At 49.4% G+C, this 24,507-nt stretch overlaps 9 protein-coding genes across 9 annotated transcripts; 4 read left to right on the top strand and 5 right to left on the bottom strand.

Annotated features, from left to right (window-relative positions):
* Nucleotides 1-54: 54 nt before the first annotated feature.
* Pdw03_0974 (Zinc finger, C2H2-type matrin) lies at nucleotides 55-1,124 on the bottom strand (the record flags this gene model as incomplete). Its single annotated transcript, XM_066099770.1, has 6 exons — nucleotides 55-362; nucleotides 468-542; nucleotides 616-738; nucleotides 816-917; nucleotides 1,056-1,061; nucleotides 1,115-1,124. 6 exons carry the CDS (start codon nucleotides 1,122-1,124, stop codon nucleotides 55-57), a joined length of 624 nt encoding a protein of 207 aa, XP_065957497.1.
* Nucleotides 1,125-1,860: 736 nt separating this feature from the next.
* Nucleotides 1,861-2,763, bottom strand: Pdw03_0973 (Zinc finger, C2H2-type matrin; the record flags this gene model as incomplete). Its single annotated transcript, XM_014679215.1, has 1 exon — nucleotides 1,861-2,763. The coding sequence occupies one exon, from the start codon at nucleotides 2,761-2,763 to the stop codon at nucleotides 1,861-1,863; it is 903 nt and encodes a 300-aa protein (XP_014534701.1).
* An 857-nt stretch (nucleotides 2,764-3,620) lies between these two features.
* Nucleotides 3,621-10,952, top strand: Pdw03_0972 (ATPase, AAA-type, core; the record flags this gene model as incomplete). The annotated part of the gene is made up of 6 exons (XM_014679214.1): nucleotides 3,621-5,091; nucleotides 5,201-6,634; nucleotides 6,688-7,024; nucleotides 7,076-8,721; nucleotides 8,770-9,537; nucleotides 9,604-10,952. The coding sequence occupies 6 exons, from the start codon at nucleotides 3,621-3,623 to the stop codon at nucleotides 10,950-10,952; spliced, it is 7,005 nt and encodes a 2,334-aa protein (XP_014534700.1).
* A 359-nt stretch (nucleotides 10,953-11,311) lies between these two features.
* On the top strand, nucleotides 11,312-12,097 carry Pdw03_0971 (uncharacterized protein; the record flags this gene model as incomplete). Its single annotated transcript, XM_014679213.1, has 1 exon — nucleotides 11,312-12,097. One exon carries the CDS (start codon nucleotides 11,312-11,314, stop codon nucleotides 12,095-12,097), a length of 786 nt encoding a protein of 261 aa, XP_014534699.1.
* Nucleotides 12,098-15,043: 2,946 nt separating this feature from the next.
* Nucleotides 15,044-15,532, top strand: Pdw03_0970 (uncharacterized protein; the record flags this gene model as incomplete). The annotated part of the gene is made up of 1 exon (XM_014679212.1): nucleotides 15,044-15,532. The coding sequence occupies one exon, from the start codon at nucleotides 15,044-15,046 to the stop codon at nucleotides 15,530-15,532; it is 489 nt and encodes a 162-aa protein (XP_014534698.1).
* A 1,627-nt stretch (nucleotides 15,533-17,159) lies between these two features.
* Pdw03_0969 (Glycosyl transferase, family 28, C-terminal) lies at nucleotides 17,160-18,428 on the bottom strand (the record flags this gene model as incomplete). Its single annotated transcript, XM_014679211.1, has 3 exons — nucleotides 17,160-17,222; nucleotides 17,278-17,592; nucleotides 17,661-18,428. The coding sequence occupies 3 exons, from the start codon at nucleotides 18,426-18,428 to the stop codon at nucleotides 17,160-17,162; spliced, it is 1,146 nt and encodes a 381-aa protein (XP_014534697.1).
* Nucleotides 18,429-18,994: 566 nt separating this feature from the next.
* Pdw03_0968 (Glycosyl transferase, family 28, C-terminal) lies at nucleotides 18,995-19,685 on the bottom strand (the record flags this gene model as incomplete). The annotated part of the gene is made up of 5 exons (XM_066099769.1): nucleotides 18,995-19,009; nucleotides 19,084-19,129; nucleotides 19,188-19,326; nucleotides 19,391-19,610; nucleotides 19,665-19,685. 5 exons carry the CDS (start codon nucleotides 19,683-19,685, stop codon nucleotides 18,995-18,997), a joined length of 441 nt encoding a protein of 146 aa, XP_065957496.1.
* Nucleotides 19,686-19,965: 280 nt separating this feature from the next.
* Nucleotides 19,966-21,179, top strand: Pdw03_0967 (mitochondrial 37S ribosomal protein mS35; the record flags this gene model as incomplete). The annotated part of the gene is made up of 2 exons (XM_014679209.1): nucleotides 19,966-20,527; nucleotides 20,584-21,179. 2 exons carry the CDS (start codon nucleotides 19,966-19,968, stop codon nucleotides 21,177-21,179), a joined length of 1,158 nt encoding a protein of 385 aa, XP_014534695.1.
* An 897-nt stretch (nucleotides 21,180-22,076) lies between these two features.
* Nucleotides 22,077-23,824, bottom strand: Pdw03_0966 (Zinc finger, CCCH-type; the record flags this gene model as incomplete). Its single annotated transcript, XM_014679208.1, has 3 exons — nucleotides 22,077-23,203; nucleotides 23,262-23,331; nucleotides 23,390-23,824. The coding sequence occupies 3 exons, from the start codon at nucleotides 23,822-23,824 to the stop codon at nucleotides 22,077-22,079; spliced, it is 1,632 nt and encodes a 543-aa protein (XP_014534694.1).
* Nucleotides 23,825-24,507: the final 683 nt, after the last annotated feature.

Below are 24,507 nucleotides of genomic sequence, written 5' to 3'. Positions count from 1 at the left end.
ATAAGGTATCAGAAACAAACCACTTACAAACCAACCCCAAGATCGTGATCATTATTACCACCGTTGATCCATCCCACCGGGAGGCCCACCTCCAGGGGGAGGAGGATACCCCTCCAAGCTACGGGGGCCAGTAGGAATCTGCGACGGGCCACCGGGTCCCATACCAGGCTGACCAGGCATAGGTGGGAAGCCCACAGCGCCTGGCGGGGGGATGGGGAAATTGGGGAAGCCGCCTGGGGGCGGGATTGGTAGGTTTGCGCCCTGGGGCATGTTGGGGAGAGGCGGAGGGAAGCCGCCTGTTGGCGGGGTTCCGGCGGCGCCAGGGAAGGGAGGTGGGAAGGGGATGCCATGGGCTCCTGGAGCTGTTGAGTGGGGATATTGGTTAGTCTGGTTTTGTCCGGAGTGGTTTTGATATCCTCTCTGCTTCTTGGGGGGAGGGGGCGGGCTTGGAAATGGGTGGGACATACGAGGTAGCATGCCTGGGGCACCAGGGGCGCCTGGTGGAGGGATGCCGAAGGGGGGAGGGGGCATACCTGGCATGCCTGGCCGTCCTAGATGTATTAGCTTGTGTTTTGGAATGGCTTTCAGCAGAGCATGGGAGGGAGAGAGTCATACCCGGGAATCCGAAGGGAGGCGGGAAAGCGCCGGGGGGCATCATACTGGGGGCTTGTTGGCCCTCTGCGGCGTAGGAGGAGGTAATGGAGTCAATCACAGACTGGGCCTTTTCTTGGCCGATCTCTGTAACGGGTTCGTATGATTAGCTATCACTCAGCTGTCGGCATTGACTGCCTTGCGGCGCCATTGGTCAGACGTACGTTGGTAGTAGTCCACCACGTTTCTCAGGTGGTTTCGGCCGGAGTTATGCGCCTTGCGCACGCTCATGGAGTCGTGGGTTAGATAGACATCACAGTAGTCGCCTATAGTTAAAGTGAGGGGTTAGAAATCTGTCGATTGATGTGGGCTCAAGAGGCCGTAGTCGGGCGTATCGCATCATGGCCCCAGTAGGCTATGGCACGGCATGATTTGTCTGGACCTGGATTTATGGCAGAACATACAGAAGAGTGCATGGACAGTTAGCTTTTAGTTGCAAAGATATAGAATAGAGGGTACTTATATTTGGGCATCTTGCCGGTTTCTGCAGCAAGTACCTTGCTGTCGTCGCGCGAAAGAGGAAAATTCCCTTTCGGGATGGGGCTCGTTTAAAGGTCGGAATTCTTGGCTAGCAAGGACTGTCCTGGTTGCCAATGTGGTGGTCTCAGATTGAGTCTCGAAAGTGAAGCCTTGGTGATGCAGATAAGAGAGAATTTGAGGTAGCAAGACCAGCCACTGGTTTCGGAGCACGATAGTGAAAGTTGAACAGGCGGTCTGATGTGGCAGAATAATATCTTATCGCTTCCGCCACAAAGACTCCCCTCTTGCTAAGGGGTTGAATTCTTGTGATCAAATGAATTCTTGTGATCAAAGTAACGATGTCAACTAATTGCTAGTATGAGTGTGTCACCAAATCTAGACCAGCACTCGAAACGGAAACCTTTCAGATAAGACTATTCCACGTCCATTCACTCATTACGATTTATGACACTCTGCTACTCTGGGCATAGTAACGAACCCCTAAATCAATGACCATGTCCACATTGCATTATTGAAAAGTATCATGCACAGTCAATAAATGACACTTCTACTCTCTAGGGCCATCCTCAATGTCATAATGGTGCAGATTATCGGGTCAGGCCAATGTAGAGCTTTGGAATCAGTTGTGATTAGCGAAAAGCATTGGATTTGTATTGAATAGATTCACACGCCAGATCAATCATCAAATCGAAATGGGTAGCTTAAACCACTGCCTTCGTGAGAGCTGGTTTACAAATCCCACTTGCTTGCGACAGCTGGGGACAAGACACCATTGACAACCCCACGCTGTTCTCTCAGATTCAAAACCTGCTCACCCTCCTCACGCTCAATCTCAAGTTTTCCATTGTCCAAGCTCCGAGCAAACTCCACAATCATTTGGAGTAAGCTGGCAAACTTGCCCAAAGCCAGCTGTTGGGTCTCCTCCCACTGTTTGACATCATTTCGCACATCCTGAACCCGAATGTGCTTGAATTGACCAGCTGCATGATGGGCGAGAATGAAGTTGGGGGTCTGTGTAACCCACAACTGGGGTAATTCCTTCTCAAGAACGTTGACACTCTTCTTGCTGCGAGATCGAGTCTTCAGGTCAAAGACTGCACACTGTGGGATACGCTGGCCTTGGATGGCAATGTCGAGCTGCTCCGTTGCCATTTCCGTACTGGCTGAGGGGACATCCGAGATTGCCATTTCATCGATGGACGGCAAAGCTTCCTCTGGGTCGACACTCTCCTCCTTGGAATCGGGAACGGGATCTTCTCCGGATTTCTCGGGATCCGAAACCAGGTCGGGTAAAAAGCCATCGGCTTCAAAACGCACTAAGCACCGCATGCCAGCAAACTCATACTCCACCACCCGTTGATGGGACTGGGAACCGCCCACATTTGCACCCCACGTGGTGTATGCTTCCGGGAAAGTGTGCCCATATCCATGGATACCGGGAATTGTTTCGGTGGGCGAGTTTTCTCTTCTGACAAAGAACACCGTCTTGCCAAGTACCTCAACCAGAATCCTGAAGGGCTTCTCCTCCCCACGCACAAAACACAGCAGGTTACCCATTGTACGGTTGCACCCGATAATGTCCACACTGGTCACGGGGAACTCGGGGTTGTCGGTCAGAATGGCTTGTACCATTGGCTCCAGAGGGTAAGTGGGATATTGTGCGGCATTTCGATCACGATAAAATCTACCCCTGTCTTGTGGAAGCGTGCGTGGTTCGGATAGAGGCGTCCACTTTGGTGGTTCGCCTGGAAAAACTGTGTCAACTAACAAATAGGTGGTGAACTGTGCATTCGTTGTCATCTTACCGGGAACTATTATTCTGCTCTTGTCCCCACCAAGCCAGTTGTAGGATGTCAGATATCGACTGCTCGTGATTCGAGATAGATCATCTTCTTGATCAGATGCCGGACTTTCAATTTCATTGTGCTGGATTGTAACAACGATATCTCCCAGAGGAGGCGCTGGTGAATTGATCTGGGTCGCTCGTGCTCCACCTCTTCCTCTCCGTCGTCTTCTTCCTGTTTCCTGCAAAGGCATAGCGTATACCAGTCTGGCAATTAGCGACAAAGGTTGGCAAGTGATGCAGCAATGTGTAGATGGATAAGAGAACGATTGCAAGTAGAGTGGACCAAAGTCTTAGTTATTTTCTCGTTTGCTACATCTCTACGCGCGTTGAATTGCAGGGGTATAGATCCTTGTTGCCAGGTCACAAATGGCCTTTCCCTGCATTTTCTTGCGTTTGGTTTCTGCTACGCATAACCTAGGCAGCCCAGTTGGCTTCTGAAGATACAAACCTACACCAAGGCAGACAGTTCTGGCAGTCTGCATATTCAGTGTAACTGTGCTCTTTAATATCAATGAAACAGAACCCAACCTGTCTCTTATCTCCAAAGCCTTCCTACACCTCGTTTTATCATCTCCTTCTCCACTTTTGATTTTGCAACTATCCATGTTAAATCTGCTGTCGTTTGAGCGCCTCATTTCCTGTCATGTCTACAAACGTTCGATCGGAGCGACTGGCCAAATATCTCGGAGCCGTCATCCATGGAAAGCAAGAAGTCCAGCATCTGAACGATTTCAAGCGATTTGTTGAAGCAGTTCTGGACCAAAGTGATCCCGGAACTGTTGTTCAGCGAATTATCTCAAGCAAAAGCGCTCTAAACGCCTTGCAAAATGGACTGAGGTTCAACCTCACCCCGGTCTTCATTAACGGGCACACTGCAAAGTTGATTCAGTACTTGAATCACCGCGAAGTCAAGCTCCTTTGCAATGGTCAATTTCTTGAGCAGCTTCTTCTCATCATCCTGGAGCCTCGTGCCCTCTGGCACGCATTTCTGGAGGCGTTCCGCACTCGGAAACTGGAAGAGCATGCAATACAGGCTCTATGCTGGTTGATGACGGAGTTCCTTTCACTGTCTCCCTCTTGTGGGGTAGATATTAGAGCCGATGCTCAGACTATCTTGGACGATGGTTCGCTTTTTTCCTCGCCCTCGGCTGACATTCGAAACTTGGGCCATAAGATCAAATTGCATCTGGAGATGAAATCACCTGCAACCACCTTCCAGCACTCTGAAATCATTGCAGGTGGTCGGCATGATAATGATTTTGCTGACTTTCGCTTGACAGCCATTTTTCCCACAGCCGATGAGATGAGATGTACGGAGAAACCGTTCTATCGCCGTGCTGAAGATATCGCGCAGCTATCCAGTAGTCAACGCATTGCGGGCCACGTTGACAATCAGTTTCGTCTTTTACGAGAAGATATGCTCTCGGAGCTCCGCGATGACCTTCTAGTTGTCATAGGCACCAAGAAAGGGCGACGGTCAGCTTTCCGCTTAAGGAACCTCTTCCTCGCTCATGTTCGTTGCACTTCTGGAACCCAAAACCACCTTCGACAATGTACCATTGGTGTTACTGCCCAGTTTGGCCTTGAAAAACTCAAGAAACTCTCGGCCGATAATCGCAAAAATTTCCTCAAAACCACGCCCCAGTTTGTCAAGCATCGTTCCTTTGGTTGTCTGGTTAGAGACACAGAGATCGTGGCTTTTGCTACCATTGAAAGAGACATCGATGAACTGGTATCTAGCCCTCCAGTGGTCATGCTGCGTATTGCAGGTGAAGACGCGCTCAAAAAGTCTCTGCTTTACCTTAAGCTCTACGAAGACGTGGAGTTCCTGCTCGTAGATACAGCAATGTTCGCATACGAGCCCATTTTGAAATGCTTGCAGGAGAGGATAGATATGCCTCTGACAGAAGAGTTGTTTCTTTACGAAAGAGGCCAGCCGGTGAAAGATTCGAGTTTAGCTCCTTGGAATGTGGTCTACAAGTTGAAAGAAGAATATGGATGTAACATCCAGGGCACTCTTCAAACTTCAATGCCAGTGATATTGGACCCTTCACAGCTTGACTCTATGTTGGCCGGCTTGACACAGAGAGTGAGTCTTATTCAAGGACCACCAGGTAAGATTATACGAATCCTCTCACTACCGTCTCACTATCCTTTCATTATTCTTTCAATATCCTCTCACTTCCATTACCCAGGACATTTTACTAACAGCACACGCTCCAGGTACGGGCAAGTCATTTATAGGTGCCCTTCTCGCAAAGACCCTGCATGACAGTACAGAAGACAAGATATTGGTTATGTGCCACACCAATCATGCCTTAGACCAGTTCCTAGAAGACTTACTAGACATTGGTATTGATTCCTCTGCCATGGTAAGGCTTGGATCTAAGTCGTCACAACGCACTGAGCCGCTTGGATTGTTCAAGCAGCACTCATCCTACAGGAGGAACCACACCACTTGGAGCACTATCAATGCACTCAAAGCGGACGGAATTGAACATATGGCCAATTTGAATAACTCCTTTCAAGCCTACAAAAATCTTGCAGCTACTTCTGCGTCTATCCTGGACTATCTGGAGTTTGAGGAACCAGAGTATTTCACCGCTCTGACCGTACCAGAGGACACAAATGGCATGGTTATGGTCACCAAGAGTGGAAAACCAATCAGACAAGATTACCTTTACGGACGATGGATCATGAACCAGGACCCAGGAGTGTGTTCTGCTCTTCTTCCCGCTCATTGTCGCGACATCTGGAAACTGGACCCGAAAATACGGGAAGAGAAAGACAGGCATTGGAAGAGAGCTCTGCTGAGTGAACAGGCGCAGTCTTTGAGCGTCAGCATAGCATTATTCAACAAATGCCAAAACCGACTGAGCACCGCCCTGGGTGAGAAAAACCGGGAAATTTTGAAATCAAAGCGAATCATCGGCTGCACCACAACCGCCGCAGCAATGTATTCTGAGGACATTCGGCATGCTTCACCAAGCATCGTGCTTCTCGAAGAAGCGGGTGAGATTCTTGAGTCCCATGTACTTACGGCAATGACACCGGAGACCAATCATTTGATCTTGATAGGAGATCATCAACAACTACGACCAAAGATCAACAGTTACAGCTTGAGCACGGAGAAAGGAGATGGGTATGACCTGAACGTCTCCCTTTTCGAAAGACTCATACGTGCCGGGTTTCCACATACGACCTTGAGCAAGCAGCATCGGATGTGTCCCGAGATCTCAAGTCTTATACGCAATCTCACATATCCCGAGCTGGAAGACGACGAAAAGACGAAGAGCCGCCCTTGGCCACGAGGGCTGTGCGACAGGGTGATATTTTTCCATCATCAAAACCCCGAAGGCGTTTTCGTTGAGGTCTCTGACCGACGTGATGAGAATTTGAAAGGCAGCAAAAGAAATGCGTTCGAGGCAGAAATCGTTCTCAGGATCGTGAAGTATCTCGGACAACAGGGGTATGGAACAGAAAAGTTGGTAGTGCTAACTCCTTATTTGGGTCAGCTTAGTCTACTGCAGCAGACTCTAAGCAAGCAGAATGACCCAGTGCTAAATGACCTCGATTCCCATGACCTTGTCAAAGCAGGCCTTCTCTCACAGGCTGGTGCTTCCCACTTTAAGCGTCCAATCAAGCTGTCTACAATTGGTAGGTAGAGAGACAGGAACGCCTTCAAGCGAGAGTCTGACATAAGAAAACAGACAATTTCCAAGGAGAAGAGAGTGAGATTGTTATAGTGTCGCTCACCCGCAGCAACACGATTGGCGACATAGGATTTATGGCAGCGCCCGAGCGCCTCAACGTTCTCCTTTCCCGGGCCCGAAATGTCCTCATTCTGGTCGGAAACTCGGAAACGTTCGTCTCTAATCGAAAGGGTCAAAAGTACTGGAAGCCATTCATTGATCAACTGAAGTCGGAGGGGCATCTATACGATGGACTGCCCGTCCAATGCGAGCAGCATCCCCAGACAAATGCCATTCTTCAAACAGTAGAAGACTTCAACAGGGAATGCCCGGATGGAGGATGCTCTGCCCCTTGGTAAGTCCACCAATCAAATAGCTTACAATGTGATTCTGACTCTTCCCCTAGCGGCGTGAAACTGAGTTGCGGAGCTCATGAGTGTCCGTCAAAATGCCACCAGCTTGCCGATCATTCAAAAATGAAGTGCACAAAGATCGTGAAATGGAATTGTTCCCGGGGTCATTCCTTATCTCTGTCCTGTTCCCAGGTTAAACGTTCGTGTCATTTCTGCATCCAAGAAGATCAGGTCAAAGAGCGCAAGCGTAAACGCGATCTCGAGTTAGAGAACGAACGGCAAAGAAAGCAGAACGAGTACGCCCAGCAACTTGCAGAGGCTCAGGAGGAAGCATCCCATCTCAGGCGTGTGCGACGCGATGAATTCGATGATGCAGAGCGAGCGAGGGTTCTTGAACAACACCGCCAGGAAATTGAGGACTTGAAGAACCCCCTGCGATCAGCATGCCCTCCGCGGAAACTGGGCTCTGGAACAATTGCGAGTAAACAATCAATCGTCACAGAAGAAACCCCTGATTCTACCGGTACAATCACTCGACGCCCTAGTGTTCAGCCTACAAGTCGACAGGTGATGCCACCGCCAAAGACATCGGCCGCTAAAAAAGACTGGGGCTATCAAAAGCAGTTTAAAAACGCTCAAAGTCCGGAGATTGACAAGTTAATCGACCTGATCGGACTTGAATCAGTGAAGGCAAAGTTCTTGTCCATCAAAGCCAAAGTGGACGTTGCCATCAGACAGAACATCGATTTAAGCCGTGACCGATTTGGATCCGTATTACTTGGGAATCCTGGTACCGGAAAAACCACCGTTGCCCGTCTGTATGCAAAGTTCCTATCGTCCATGGGGATCATTCCCGGTGACAAATTTATTGAAACAACCGGGTCCAGGCTGGCGAACGATGGTGTTTCAAGATGTCAAAAAACCATCGAAACCCTCTTGAAAGATGGCGGCGGTGCCATCTTCATTGATGAAGCGTATCAACTCGTCAGCAACAGTTTCGGTGGTGCCCAGGTTTTGGACTTTCTTTTGGCTGAAGTTGAAAACCTCACAGGAAAAGTGGTCTTCATTCTTGCGGGATACCAACGACCGATGGAGAAGTTCTTTGCGCACAATCCAGGGCTCCCTAGTCGTTTCCCTCATGAGCTGAAGTTTGCAGATTTTGACGACACGGAGTTAATGCAGATCTTGGTTGGATGCATCGAGAAGACATACAGAAAGCAGATGAAAGTTGAGGATAACATTGGAGGACTTTACTGTCGCATTGTCGCTCGTCGAATCGGGGGTGGGCGTGGCCGTGAGGGTTTTGCCAATGCTAGAGCCGTTGAGAATGCCATGTCTAAAATTTCCGAGCGACAAGCTGCACGACTTGTCCTGGAAGGACGACAGGGTAGCACCAAGATAGATGACTTTTTCCTCAGCAAGGAAGACATGATCGGTCCAGATCCATCGCAGGCTTTGAAATTGTCTGATGCTTGGAAAAAGTTACAGACCATGATTGGTTTGGACGCTGTTAAGAAGACGGTGGAGGCCATTCTAGACACCATGCGCTACAACTACCAACGTGAGCTAGAGGAGAAGCCCCTGGTTCTGTACAGCCTCAACAAAGTTTTTCTGGGAAACCCCGGGACGGGGAAGACTTCAATCGCAAAGATCTACGGTCAGATACTTGTGGATATCGGCTTTTTGTCTAACGGCGAAGGTAGGTGACCTTCCCCGCTGTCTAAAATACTTACTCTAACGATCGCAGTGGTGGTGAAGAACCCGTCGGATTTTGTTGGCAGCGTGATGGGAGAGTCTGAGAAGAATACCACAGGGATACTCGCGTCTACATTGGGCAAAGTCCTAGTGATTGACGAGGCCTATGGACTGTTCGCTGGAGGCACCTCAGAGGGAGCAAATTCCTTGTCTGACCCATACAGAGCTGCCGTGATCGACACCATTGTAGCAGAAGTACAAAGCACACCAGGTGACGATAGGTGTGTCTTGCTTCTGGGCTACAAAGATCTTATGGAAGAGATGTTTCAGAAGGTCAACCCTGGCCTCAGCCGACGGTTTCCACTGGACCAAGCATTTGTCTTTGAAGATTTCACCTCGAACGAACTGGATGCGATACTGAATCTGAAACTCAAGGAACAAGGATTTGGAATAACTGATCTTGGCCGCCACGTGGCATTGGAGATGCTCGAGCGTGCTCGCAACCGTCCACATTTTGGAAATGCAGGCGAGATTGATAATCTGCTCAACACCGCGAAGATGCGGTATCAAAAGCGTCTCTCTTCCGCCAAATGCCCTGATTCTGTTCCATGTTCTACTCTTGATGCTCCTGACTTTGACGAAGACTTTGATCGCGCTACCAAGAAGCAAAGTGTTGAGAAGATTTTTGAAGGCGTCATCGGCTGTGAAAGTATCGTTGCCAAACTGGAAGGTTATCGACAAATGGCTCAGAGCCTCAGGCGACTGGACTTAGATCCTCGCACACAATTGCCATTCAACTTTGTTTTCCGTGGCCCACCAGGTATATGAACCTCTACTCACAGCCTTTTGTCCACTGGAATATCGCTGACATGTAAATTCCGCTTAGGTACTGGGAAGACAAGTACAGCCAGGAAGATGGGTCAAGTCTACTACGATATGGGCTTGTTGGCTTCAAATGAAGTGGTAGAAACCTCAGCAACCGACCTGGTGGGTCAATATGTAGGCCAGACAGGCCCGAAGACACAAAAAGTTCTAGAAAATGGACTTGGAAAGGTGCTCTTCATTGACGAAGCCTATCGGCTCGCTGAGGGACAATTCGCCAAAGAGGCCATGGATGAGATTGTGGACGGCATTACCAAGCCCAGGTTTGCGCACAAGCTAATCATCATTCTAGCCGGTTATGATAAAGATATCAACCGTCTCATGTCAATAAATCCGGGGCTCACAAGTCGTTTCCCAGAGTCTCTTCAATTTGACCCATTGTCCCCGACAGACTGTATCAAGTTAATTTTGAAGCTCTTGTTGAAAGAAAAAAATGACCTCTTGAGCAAGTCACAGGTCCAATTCGACTTGGTCTGCTTGGAGAGCCCAGACTTCGAGTTTATGGAGGCTATGCTGCAGCGCTTTAATCGACTATCAAAAACTGCCGGCTGGGCCAACGCACGAGATGTTGGAACGCTCACAAAGACAATCTTTGGTAAAATTCTCCAGTCTTCCAGCGGAACGAAGCTGGTGCTGAGCAAAGATACGGTGCTCGAAGCCCTCAACTCCATGATCAATGAGCGATCCAGCCGGGAAGTCTACCTGCAAAGCTCTCTCTCAACTGCAATCAAATCGGGAGAGCAGACAGACCTGGATGTACGTACTCAATCTTTGAACAAGCCTGTCACCAAGCTGGATAATCAAGGCTCGGCCAGCAAAGACATCACCTCCGGCAAGGAACCAGACACGAGAGATCCTGAAACAGACAGCTTCACTGCCACCACCATGCGAGATGCTGGTGTTTCCGACGAAGTGTGGATTCAACTCGAGAAGGACAAAGCTCTGGCAGAAGCCAAAGAGAAAGAGTTCTTCCGTTTGAAGGAGGAAGAGGAAGAGCAACAGAAGACGATGTTGAAAAAGAAATCGGAGGAGAAGAAGGCAGCACGAGCGCTGCAAAATGCAAAAAGACAAGCAGATGAAGAGGCCCAAAGACTCCATGAAGAAGCGTTGCTTCAGCACGATTTGGAATGCAGGAGGCAGGACACAATCTTGAATAATCTCCGCAAGCAGCAAGAGGCTTTGGCCGAGGCGCGTCGTAAGGAACAAGCTGACCAGATGAAACTGCGTTCTATGGGAGTCTGTGTAATGGGCTACCAATGGCTTCGACAAAGTGGCGGATACCGATGTGCTGGTGGCTCCCATTGGGTCTCTGATGTTCAGCTTGGAAATTTTGAGCTTGGAGGAGATCTTTGAGCATTGTTCGAATGCTATTATCATTAGAACAAATCGATGGTTATTGAACCTCCGTTACACACATGCTTTGGTTTCTGGTTTGAAAGGCAACGCCCTAGAGTCCTTGTTCCTGAAGGCAGACTCCCTACTACTGTGGGGGGGGGGGGGGGGGGGGGGGCACATGCGCATAGCAGAAATTTTGGTAAACGATTAGGTCGTTTACATCGTTTGAATTGGTAGAGATATGAGCGCGCGCACAGCAGACATTGTGATAAAACTCGAGTCGTTCACATCGTTCACTTTCCCAAACGCGTTTTGCTTTACCTCCCTTATTCTCATCCCATCTGAGTTGATTCTACAAGTCAAATTCCAACTTTAACATGGTGACCACCGTTCCTGCAAAAGAAATTGACGAGCTCGCCGCGGGCATCCGGAGTATCATGGTTGAGCCTGAGATTCTGATCTCCCTCCACGACGGCGACCTCATGGCACGCCCCATCATCAATCCAACCAGTAGAGCCCCTGCCATCTCGGTACCGCTCGACGCACTTCCGAGCTACTGTTCAAATGGAACCTTCGTCTTCGAGGAACCCAAGGCTCTCGAGGCATACTTCGGCAACACTGGACCGACTCGTGCAACTGCTACCAAGCTCCGACTGGTTCCCTTGCATCACTTTGTCAACAATCCCTTCCCTTTTGTGAGCCTTGATTTGTTGTCCTGGTCAGGATGGAATTCTGACTCTCCCGACCAGCCGGGCGAGATATGCAAGTTCCTTGATCATGCGTTAATTCCCCACGACTTCGTTATCTCCGCCAAGGGCCAGGTATTCATTGACATCGTCGACGGTTGGAGGGCTGCTTCTCGGGCTGCTCCACATGGACACGAAGTGGAGGAGATCACTTTTGATCTCTTCGGATCCGGTAGGCTCTGCCCGAGCTACATCTCTCGCTTATTGCAGCATGTGAGCACTGTTCTTGCTGTCAAGGCCAGGGGCCCATTCCACAGTCGACTTTGTGATGATGAATCCTACCATTTCAAGCAGGATGTGGTGGGATCACTGACTCACAATCGGCTTTACATGCAGCTGCAGATGCAGCAGTACATGCTTCGATTTTTCAGCGTCCACGCTAGCACTAAGATGGAAGGTGTCGTCCCTGGCGGCTAGGTTGAGGGTGACCGACGGGGGTGTTCGAACGACGCTTTTCTTTGAGATCAATTGAGCCACCTGAACTTTTTCTGTAACCATTCATAATTGTGCAATCATCGTAGTGTCATAGAGACTCTGATCCCTCGTATCACGAATCCTAAATAAGCATTTTCGACCCGACTGCCCACCAGAATCCGAAGTCTTGTTCTTCCCTGTGTACCACTGGGAAATCTGGAGTTCGTCGAAACACACCGCAATACTGATAGGACCACGAATGATGCACGGCATGGATTTACAAGACAATCGATCTCCAAGGTTCCTTTCCCATATCAAAATCAACATCGGCATCCATAACAGTACCAAGCCAGCCAAGATTCCACCCCAGCGAGCTTAGCCTCCGACCACGATATCCCTGGCAACCTCCCTCACCCCTCACACAGTTCGCCCGAGTACCAGATTACTGGAAGTAGGTCACATCAACGAGCCAGCTCAAACGACCAATCGGTACGATTGATGCAATTCAACCATCATCGCATATAAAGTCCACGTGTTGGTCCCAGTGCGAGATACCCGAGAACCGAATCAGCAGCGAAGTGCGGGAATCCCCTCACAACAGAGCTGGCCGTGGGCCCCGGGGGTACTCTGGGTCTTGTCAAGATTTTACTTGTCGTCTTGACCAGTATACTGTGTAGATCCCTCGGGGGGTAGATTGAAAAGTCCAGGTTACGTCCAGCCCTTGCATCAGGAAGAATGCAGCCCCTCGGAGCCGTCAACCGGTTCCCAGGTCTCGGCCTAGCGACCATGCTGGTCATGTGTCATGGTGCTACGCTATGAGCTACTAATCGGGTAGCGGGTATGAAATGGTTAGTGTACGGAGTTTAGATGGGATGGGTTGAGATATGGGTTGAGATATGGGTTGAGACATGAGTTGAGACATGGGTTGAGATGGGATCGCACGATGGATACAACGCACTTGGCGTGTTTGGTTTAATTGCGCAGTTGAACTGTTTGATGTAGTTGTGTTCGAGATATGAGGGGTGATCGAATGCCAGGGATTTTTATTGCCCTGAAGATTCTCAAGTCAGGTGCACACTGGTAGTCCAATTAGGGAGATCCGGATGTTCTTTTGGGATCTAACAAACCCTCTCAACAAGCCATGTCCCTTCCCGGCACGTATTCCCCCCCATGTGAGGTCACAGCGGAATTGGTTCCTTGTGTTGCCCTTTTGAGCATCCGAGGCCTACATACTCCTTATGTTGTAGTCATATTGTGTCCGTTGAAGAACTCCCGAGAGACGCATGACTTCCAGAAAAAGTCGGGGAACAGAAAACCTGGGGAAGGAACGCACAGACACCAAAGGAGGGCGATGATTTGTCGTTCGCCGCCGTTCGGATCTCTTGGCCAGTCAGCGCACAACCTGACCCGTTTCTCTTCTTTTCTCTTCTTTTCTATAACATACGTTCATGTCTTTTTTTTTTTTTTATGTTTTTTTTCCAACGTCATGCAGCATCTGGGGGACATGGCACTGGGCCTATTCTCGGCCTCGGCTCAGCTGCAAGACGAAATAGGGGCAACCTTGGACGCCAGTTGCCATTGTGGGCAAGTGTCCTAGTACGACTCCGCACGGTGAGTGAATTATTGATCCCTAAAACAGATACTCCGTTCTAGCCGATGCCCTAGACTCCCAAGGTCGGATCTACCGGGCCGGCCACAGAAGAATTATCCCGCAAATTTCAGCGATGGAGTCATCGTGCAGAGCGATCTGCGTCCTGAAATTTCAGTGTATATAGTGGTCTTTGGATGATCTGATGGTTCAATCTGATGTTCACCTTCATGATTCTCGGAGGTACATTGTGCAGTCCCAAGAGTCGCATCATCTCGTGGCTTGTACTCCATCTCACGTACCAGTCTCAGATCCATAGATGCTTGCCACCTGATGTTGTAGAACCACTGCTCGAAGTGAAAAATGGGTCGCTGCACAAAAAGCCCCTGTTCTCTGGAAATAGAAAGTGGACACGGCCCGGTGAATGATGCCATTGTTGGAGCCATAAAAAAAAATACCTTCTCCCCTGGTATTCTATACTCTACCATACATCATGTCTATTTTTTTTTTTTGAACTCCTTCGGCCAGCTCATGACTATCTAATCCTCCGTATGGATTCCGTATGGAGCACTCTAGTGCCTAATACCTCAAATGATCAACATTGCGGAACACCTGACGTGCTCAAGAAATAGCCCCTGTTGCAGGGTGTGATTACAAGGGATACCGTGAATTTTTCTCCGTCCAGTGTGAAAAAGACAGTAGATCTGGATGCTCAACCCTGAATTGAGAGATTTTTCGACATTTCCTGGGGGTAATGGAAAATCCCTATTGGTTGTTCTACCCATTTCTGTTACGTCTTGCCACTCACTATTGGTGGAGCTGCCCCAGTCAGATGACTTGGTTGCCCAGTGGACCATTTTTTGGGTAAAAGCGGCCAGAGTGGTGCCGCCTGAAGGAGACTATGTAATCCCCTTCCTTAACTAGATCACAGGGGCGCTTAAAGGACACGTGCAGATGCTGACATAGCAATTAAACCGGAAATCTCTCTAGCCGCTCTACTCCGATGACGACGGAAATTCAGGGAGAAAATTCCAAACCCCCCCCCCAAACTTTAAAAAAAATATCGAAAAAAAAAGAAGAAAAGAAAAAAAAAAAAAAAATCTCACCAACTGCCCCCCCCCCCCCCCCCCACAGCACCTTGTGACTGGATGTCGTGCCTGGAACTGGAAATGACTCCCCCCAAAAGTCCTAGGACTATATAACATGAAAGTCCCCCTGGTTGCTCTTAAAGACACACAACTGCAAATTTTGATCGGTGGAGATTGAAGAGTTTCACCATAGATATTGTTGATACCTCTCTAAATCGTCTCTATACTTCATCTTTATACTTCATCTCTATTCCTCATCTTCACACATCAGCCATGCCTGCATCAAATTATCGCCTGGTTGAGCCACACCCTTCCGTGCCCCATGCCGGTCGTCCAGCCGTCTATACCGGCCGAGGTGGATGTGGGAATGTTGTCAATCTAAAGAACACCAAGACCACCGACTCGCGCAGCGCAACCGGTCCCGCCTCACTAGCTCGTCTCGACTCGCGCGTGTCATCAACCTTCACCTCTGGCCGCGGTGGTGCCGGGAACGTCCACAACAGCACTGAGCGTGCCATCTTCAGCTTCGATGAAGAACTCGAACGTGATCTGCGCCAAGCCGCCCCCATCTACCACGTCGGACGTGGTGGTGCCGGAAACACCATGTACCGCGACGACTGCAGCAATTCCAGCTTGAGTCGGAAGCACTCGGCTGCCAGCACGGCTTCCAATTCCAGCACTGGATCCGTGGCGGATCGTGCCCGTGACTTGGCCCGTCGTGGTCTTGAGATGAGTTGGGGCAAGCTGAGGGGTACTGCCTAAAAATGGCATTCTTCTCTCCCACTGCAACCCCATCTCGTCTCTAGCGAGATCCATTCAACATCAACGACCTAACGACATTTCAAAAAAAAAAGTTTCTGATCCTTTCTCTTGACCACTTCATCAATCTTTTTAATCTTAACGGGACCTTCTACCGGATCGCCCAGACCGAAACATCAACGATGACCACCCGTTGACTGTCTGTCCACAAGACTGTTTCTTTCTGCATCTGTCTGTGACATCCCCCAAATGCGAATCTTCACCCCATCATCCATCTTCCCTCCTATGGAATGCCACCCTCTGTGTTTCCACATCAAACTCCCTCGCCAGGGTCCGGAAACCGAGTTCTCGTCTCTTCGGAGTTTATTCAACACTTGACCCAGATCGCGCCATCGAACAACAATTGTCTGGCCGCATCATTCTCGGAGTTCCCCCTATCTCCTCCTTGTGTCGCACACTTTTTGTGTTTCCTTTTGATTTTCAACATATTCCCCCCCCTGTACTGCGTGACTCTGGGCTACTACTTCCTAGCCGTGGGTTTTAACAATGAAATGCATGCTAGGGATCTTCCCTAGCTGGATTACTCGTCTTCCAACCAAGAAAACTTCTCAGTTACATCATTGTAGTAGTAGATTTCGTATTAAGACGTGCTCGTTGTGAGTGGGTTCCACTCACGGTAAATCTGGACTTGCAGGTTTCGCACATAGGGTCGGGATGTGGTATCCCCGCGGATAGGCGAGCGCAGCCGAACCAAGTTGGTACTATTATTCATGGTGCTTTTTTTTATGTCCTAGAAAGTTGGGTTCTAATTCTCCGGATTTCTTGTGGTCCACGGACCTTCGTTTGGCTTGCCATTCTATAGTTTCTTCCATGTCGGTGTTCAGTCTGGTTTCAAAGTCCACTGCCAATGGATCTGTAACGACACAGGCTCTCTATTTAAGGGGGTGACAGAGATTAGAAGTCCTTTTGTTTTCTACAAAGAAATCGCCTCCCTTGCCCAGTGAAGCCCATCTGCATTAGGCTACATCCGGGTACCCATGACGCCATGTAGTTGACTCATACAAAGGGGTGACGAATTGGAGAATGGACAACCCAATTCTCATCATACTTGCCTTCTGCCCAAAGATAGAATTTAAAAAGATCGATTGTGATTGTAACACTGTTCCATTACAAGCTCGGACACATATATATATCTAGGGCTAGTGGGGGGATTTAGTCAATCTATTCAGATGGGATAGAAAGGTACATGGCGAGAACTTATGTATGCAGGCATGTCTGAGTAAAATTATGTCTAGAGTAGAACCATCCCCAAGACACAAGAGAGACTGGACTTGCAATAAAGTCAGAGCCAATGCCAAGACGACGTGAGCTGGATAGGAAATTTGAAACGGGGGTATCAAGAGTCGGGAAGATGACTCGGATTGGTGATGTTGGTCGATCAATTCTGGGTATGCACTGCCAATTGCATGATGATCGATCCAGGTTGACAAGATCGGTTTCTTGTGTGCGTTCTGGGAATTGGAGATGGTGCCTTGGGATCGGGTTGGAGGCAGTGGATGTGATCAATTCTAGAGTTGAATTGGCAGAAGGCCACCATGATATCAAAGACTTTCGTCATGGGCGAGTCTTTTTATGCGAATCGCTTGTGGATCACCTCGGGATCCTCGTGCCATTCGTCTGCGCTTACCCACATCTAGAGAGTGGTGAGTCAGCTGTGATGCATTGGCAAAAGGGAGATATTTGCAAACCTTTCTAAACGTGCTCAGCCCGGCAAGAATGCTACCGCCAATCCACGTGGTGTACTTGCGCTCAGCAGGCGCCGAAATGCGGATCTTCATGTCCTCGACTGCTAGTTTCTTAATCTCGCGCATCAACCGATCGGGGAAGTTCTTGCACAGTGTTGAACCTCCAGAAAGCACAATATTGAGGTATAGAGATTTTCGCAGGTCGAGATCGGTGCGAGTGATGGCGTCCTGCACAATCTGGTGCACACCGGGATACTCGAGGCCGATGAGCTCGGGGTCAAAAAGGATTTCCGGCGCACGGTAACGTTCTTGGCCAATCTTGAGAAGTCACGTCATTAGCATTGTTGTATCCCCAAGACGAATGGCAGGTCGTAGACAATGCCTACCTTGATCTTGTGGCCGTCCGGAAGAACGTAGTCCATCGCTTTAGCATCGGATTTGTGGTAGCTGTTCATCCACTCCTTCTCTTCCCGCTTCGGATCCAGCGAGACGTAGCAGACCTTCTCCTTGATCATCCGCACCACCTCCTTCTCGGCGCTGGTATGCAGCACATGCCCGGCCTTACGCAGCAGCAGCTGCATCTGTTCTGTAACGTCACGACCAGCAACATCAATTCTCCGAATACTGTTCGGAATAGCGAATCCCTCAAAGACAGGCACCGCATGGGAGACACCATCACCAGAATCCAAAACCACACCCGTGGTGCGGCCAGACGCATAGAGCGACAACACAGCCTGGATTGACATGTACAAGGCCGGCACGTTAAAAGCTTCGAACATGAGTTGGGCCGCGATATCGCGGTTGGCGCGCGGGTTCAGCGGTGGCTCCGTGAGCAGGACGGGGTGTTCTTCGGGAAGGGTCTTGAGCTCGTTTTCGTAGACATAGTGCCAAATCGATTCCATGTCTTCCCAATTCGTGACAATGCCGTGTTCTAGAGGATACCTGATCTTCAACAGTCCGCGGAGTTCCTGTGCACGGGACCCGATGAACGAGTCTCCTTCCAGCCCACCGGCCATCACCCGTGGGTGCTTGGGACGACCAACAAACGACGGAAAATAACATGACGGAATCTCCTCTCCGGCGAAGCCTGCTCGAATTGTGCCACTGCCATTGTCGATGACAATTGGCACGTTGTGAAGAGTTGCCTCAGCCATTGCGGAGAGTGTATGGAAGTTGATGTCGGAGAAAGACAAGCGCGGGTATAGACGGCCTCTCGGCCTAGAATGGGCGACTCGGAAGATCGATGGGGCGGTAGTTGGATTGAAGGCGCATATAGTGTTTCGGTGGTTGGGCGTTGATTCAGGAGTGGACGCGAAACCGCAAATCCGCAAATCCGCAAATCGGGAATTGTCAACAAGGAGCTTGGGCCACTCTTCGTCCACGCCTGGTAAAGTGGACTTCCGACGATAGAATTGAGGTTTACAGAAATTATCATAATCATTTTTTGACTCGCTGGTAGTGAAACATAACAAATTGGTCAAATCTTTGTACTAAAACTAATCGGCTGTGGTTCGGCTGACTTTGGAGAGTGTTGATTCTCTTCACGATCTATCAGATGAGACTTTCCACATCGACTCAATAGACCAAACAGACCGAACTCGGACTGACTGTTTGACGCCTAATTGGATTTCATGTAAGATCGTAGTTCATGAGGAAAATTGACTCCGAATCCCATTGTTCTGTCAAAAATAGCGGGTTGGCGGAAATCAGTCCTCGCAAGTCACCAGAGGGGCTCCTTTAATCCAAAAAGCTCAACTCGTCAGACATACTTTTCGCAAGAGTTGTATTTCCAGTTCGCATAGACAATACCTCGGCCTTCTGAGTCTCTGCTCTGCTAATTGCGCTGCTCACATCCCTAATCCGAGTTAGTCAGACTGGCTGAGTAGACAAAGGAGGGTAGATAGATCATTTACTTGACCGAACTACTAATTACATAGTTCCCTTCCTCTAGCTCATCGGCCAGTTCCTGCTGGTGATTATCGGCAAGATCCGGATTGGGGACCACAATCAAGGGTACACCCAAGCGAAGTCCTGCCAGAACAGTCCCACTTCCTGTAAGATGGTAAGTGGATTAAGGCCTCAAATATTTCATACACGAGATAGAGAGATTTCCTACCGGCATGACATATGATCAAGCCGCGCTCTTGATTAAGGGACTCTCTTTCCACGGTCATCATCATTTGGGCATCAATACTTGGCTGGAAATCGAATCCCCCAAGTATGAGACCGTGATGGGGCTGACCATTATCGATGAAGTCTTGGAAAACTTGTTGACCATCTTTGCCGTACTGAATAAGAAGATGGGTGTAGCCACGTTTGGCTAGAGTCTCAAGAAACTGTGAACTAAGTATTTGTTCAAGTAGCTTATGAAAGGAAGCCGTGGCCCCCACAGTTACAAAGCATAGCTTCATCGTGACGATGTTGTTGAGTCAAAGTGGGCGAAGAAATCACCCGTGGAAGGTTCTTTTTGTTATCAATTATCATTCTCACATAAGAGAATGGTAAAAAGATGCATTATCGAGATGAGAGAATAGTCCGAAGATGAAGATGCAATCACATACCGGGGTGTCACGTGTGTATAGACAACGCTAGTATTAATTTGGAATAGCGCACGGCGGTGAACCTCGCAAAAGTGGAAGCGGAAAACATCGTGATTGAGATCCTGTCCCTACCCACGCTATACCCTCAACAATGGCTTCAGCAGCTCGTTTATTGACTCGCCCGGCCAGGCATATGGTCCAAAGAGGCCTCATGACCCCTTCGTCTCGGTACTTCTCCGTCTCGCCGCTCAATCGCATCCAGGATGACCCGGTGATTCCTCCTCCGCCGAAGGAACTCAATCCGGAGGATTTCCCCCCAATGCCTGAGTACTCAGTCAATCTCCTTACGAAGGAGCAGCGATCAATGTACGATATGATGTCTCCCGAGGAGCGCGCGGCATTCGACGAAGAGAACATCCGCATGGTTGCCGAATTCAACGATCCCCAGAAACGCGCCGCGGCCTTCGAGGAAATCGAGCAGGCTGTTCAAAAGATTGAGAAAGAAGAGGATCTCCGATTCGAAGAGATTCGCCCCCGCCGGCCTGGTTTCTGGGCCGAGGATGAGCCTGATGAGTTGGTGAACATGCTCGAGGATGGAGATGAGGAAATCAATGACGACGAAATTACATCCCTGGCACACGCGGGGATGGAATTGCACCGTGAAATGAGAGAATATGCCCGCATAACAGCATGGGATATGCCAATGCTGAGCAGTAAGATCAAATGCTGATCAAGGCTACGCCTTCCATCCACTGACGTTGAATTATAGAGCTCGCCAAACCATTCACACTGCCTCCCCCAACCCACATCCTCCGCTTCCGCTACACCACCTACATGGGTGAACAGCACCCGGCCGAGCCCAAGGTTGTCGTGGAGCTTGCATCCCAAGATCTGACTCCCAAGTATCTCACTGAAGCCCAGCGCCAAACATTCCTCAAGCTGGCCGGTACGCGCTACAACCCGCAGACTGATGTCATCCGTATGTCGAGCGAGAAGTTCAGCTCGCGTGCCCAGAACAAGCGTTATCTGGTAGATGTGGTCAACTCGATGATCAAAGAGGCCAAGGAAGGTGATTCCTTCGCCGATATCCCGCTCGACCTCCGCCACCACAAGTACAAGACCAGACTTCAATTCCCCGAATCTTGGAACATGACCGAGACCCGTCGGAGTCAGCTGGCCGCCCGGCGCAAGGAGCGTCTAGCGGCCGAAGAGACGCGAGCTGCCCTTGTAGACGGTAATACGGTTGTCTCCGATGCTATCAAGGCCCTGCCTTCGCTTAACCCTGCTCTCCAGGCCAAGGCTGCTGATGAACGGGAGCGCGTTGCTGTCAAGATTGGCGCGCGGAAAAAGGTGGCACGTCGGTGATAGATGTTCGTCAACTGTATATTGGGTGTGTTTGAGAAACTGTTGTCAAACATTTGCGAGGCGCGGGCGCATATTCTAGGATTTTTGGCATTTTTTCTTTCGAATGTACTATAGTCATTTTATTCCATGCATTGGCGACTCGCTGTTAGTCCATTCCATCTTGTAGCTTGCCTCTCGACTTACTACATTGCGAGTATGCTAGCTTCTATATAGCTCTATTTAAATGCTCACAAGTACGTAGCAACTTCTGGATAATTGATATCGAAATTTTCAAAAGAAAAACATCGCATTTAAATTCAAACGCTGTGATAGATATCTGCCAAGACAAAGGGAGTAGTCAGCAGGAATCAACTGCAGCCCCAAATCCGATTTCATATGTACTCGAACCAACAACGACATCCTACCCATGACAGATGGGATAAGGCTTTGCTGCAGTTCCAGAGCCGAAAATTAAAAAAACAACGAATAAAAATCACAACTCCTTTTGGGAATATCTTCCTCACCATCCATTCAGATCAACGAACGGGTGCAGCAATTTCCCAATCCTGCGCAAAAAAAAATAAAATAAAAACAAAACAAAAAGCAAAAAATAACGCATCAGGCAGAGAAGAAAGATGTGTCCACTATCGCCTCTCATTTCTCACTCCTTTATTGTCGTCTTGTTGTAGTCTGGATCATTTTCCGTGTGTGTGTAGGTGGTTGGTATAGTCTCTGTGTGGTATGATATGGCATAATTTTACCTGGTAGGCTGGCATCGAAAGGAAACCATGTCGATGCACCAGATCTCATAAATGCACGAAAAAAGATAAAACTGATCAGTGAGTGGTAACATGCAGGGAGAAATGAGTACCACCTCCAGGCCAGGCACGCCTGAGTGAAAGTCTTGAAATGATCCAATTAGCTGCTGTGGAGGTTGTTGGAGTAATGACCAAACATGTGTGCAATGTTCTCGGCAGGAGGCGAAGTACGCTTGAGAATAGGACCTCCAATGGGACCCCAAGTGACACGGGTGTCGGCGGAGTTCAAGGGCACGTTGTCGGTGAGTTGAAGATCTCCAATCCGGGGAGTGGAAGGACCATAGTTCCTCTGGATGGTATCGTGAGATTCGCTGGAGTCAGACTGCTTGCGAGAAGGAATATCAACTCGAGCGAAAACACCGAAGTTCGAGTCGTAAGTCACAGTGGGCTCTTTCGGGAGCATGACGCCACCATCAGAGGAAGGGTTCGAGCTGTGCTGGTACACGTGGCGGGGCTGGATGCGGTGATGGGGCTCGACCGACTTGTTCGAGGCATCTTCGAACATATCTTGATTACAATCGGTCAGCTCATTGAGCTTCCAGTATGCATTACGGTTGAGGGAGTTACCGTCGTCCAAAAGAGATTGCTGGGCAGTCATGGGAGCAGAAACATGACCAGTAGTCGAGATTGTGATTGGAACCGTGACCGGAAAAGCGGCCGGGGTAGTCGGGGTGCAAACTTGGTTACCGCCATATCCATGAGATTGATAATCGTAGGTAGCTGGGGCGGATTCCATGCCCGGGGAACACTCGCCGCTATGCTCTCCGTCACACTCACCGTCACGCTCGCCGTTAATGCCGTGACGAACAGGGCCCATGGTTCGGTTACGGCCACCACGGTGGGTACCTTTCCAGTTGTTGCCATGGTGTCCATTCGGGGCGCCAGTACGGCCTCCACCTCGATTCTGATTGTGGTTAACAAACCCGTTGTGACCTCCACGGTTAGCTGGTCCTCGGGGAGGGGACTTGTTAAACTGGGGGGGAGACTTGTTCAGCTTTGGGTTGGCGTTCATGGTGGACATTTTGCTGGCGCAGCTCTCGTTGGCTGGAGAAGCTGGGGATAGTAGGGCCCGCATGGGCGGCTGAGGCGCAATCGCAAGCTGTGTACGGTTCGGGTGCAAAAAACTTTGAACGTTGTGCTTCTCGCGGTACCAGCGGGGAATATCGCGGAGACCAAGTTTCTCAATCATGTGGAACTCAGTGGGCATCTCATGCTTGTACAGACAGCCTATGCGACACAGTGTCAGTCAAGATCTCACGGGGTTGGGGCTATCCAGGCCACTTACCTTGCTGAGAATAGTCACACTCGCCGTGACGAATCCAGTACGAACAGTACTCTTTCTTGGAGCTCGGGGCCTTGTGTTGAAAGAGTTAGAAACTCGAACCATAACATGCCAGAATGTTTCGGCCATACATGTTTATTTCCCATCTGGGGGTTCTTCACATAATAGGTTGACGCAACTGGTGACAATCCATTTGCAGGAGTGCCTTGACCACCAAGCCCGCGAGGGCTGTCGATTCCCTGGAAGAGGATGGCTTGCGCCGATGCTCGCATGGGCTCAGGGACATTTTTGTTGGTGATAACCTGCAGCAAGAGGCTGTGCATATCAGGCAAAGGTTCCTTTCCAGCCTCACGCTCAGAGGACTGGGTGACCCCGTCGACAGACCAAGATTCAGAACGCTGGGTAGCCAGGCCACAGCTGGTCATACCCTGGGTTTCTCCAGCATTGAGAGTGCGAGAGACACCGCGGATGGTGACGTTAGAGGGCAGCTCATCAACAGCTACCAGTGGGGTCAAAGTCCCGTCAGGCCGGGTACAGAAAAATTGAGGGCGACTGGTGGTCACCATCTTGACAAAAGGTAATTCTTGATCCAGGTAAAAATAAAATGTTGGACTGGATAAGATTGTGTAATAAGAATGTGATACAGGGAGATGTAAGAGAGATGAAGAAGAGAAGGTGGGAACAGGACGTCTGTGGGAGAAGAGGGTTGTGGGAGAGGTGACAAGCGCCAGAAGGGACAGGTGACAGGTGACAGGGTGACAGCTCTAGGAGGTGACAAACAGAGATAACAAATTGGGAAGAAAGATGAGATGAGAAACTGAAGTTCAGGAGGGGAAACAATATCTCATATATCGGAGACCCGTTGAGCTCTTGAAGCTTGTCTGTGCCAATTACCTACATATCAAAGAGATATACGAATTGTGTCAAACACAATGAACTAAGACTATCCTAGATACACTAGATATATTGAATCCACAATGGAAGTTTGTCCATCTTTAAGCTCACAATAAGATCCCCTTGGTGACAAAGACACCAGGGTCTATCATAACAGGAAACGAGAATACGGCGTTGCCCCTGATATGGAGATAGTGTTCCTCTGCGTATCAGAGAGCAGAAAAATCTAGTAACGGCATATGAATAGACTACAGAAAGACACAAATATGTTGTGTCCTCTTTGGAGTCCACTGCTTTTGGCTTCCAAAGTCATCGTGAACATGTGTCTTGGCAGAACTGAGCGGCTGCCTGCAGA

The sequence above is a fragment of the Penicillium digitatum genome, chromosome 4 (genome assembly GCF_016767815.1).
Source record: "Penicillium digitatum chromosome 4, complete sequence".
NCBI classification, from domain to species: Eukaryota; Fungi; Ascomycota; class Eurotiomycetes; order Eurotiales; family Aspergillaceae; genus Penicillium; species Penicillium digitatum.
This window is presented reverse-complemented; position numbering and strand designations above follow the sequence as displayed.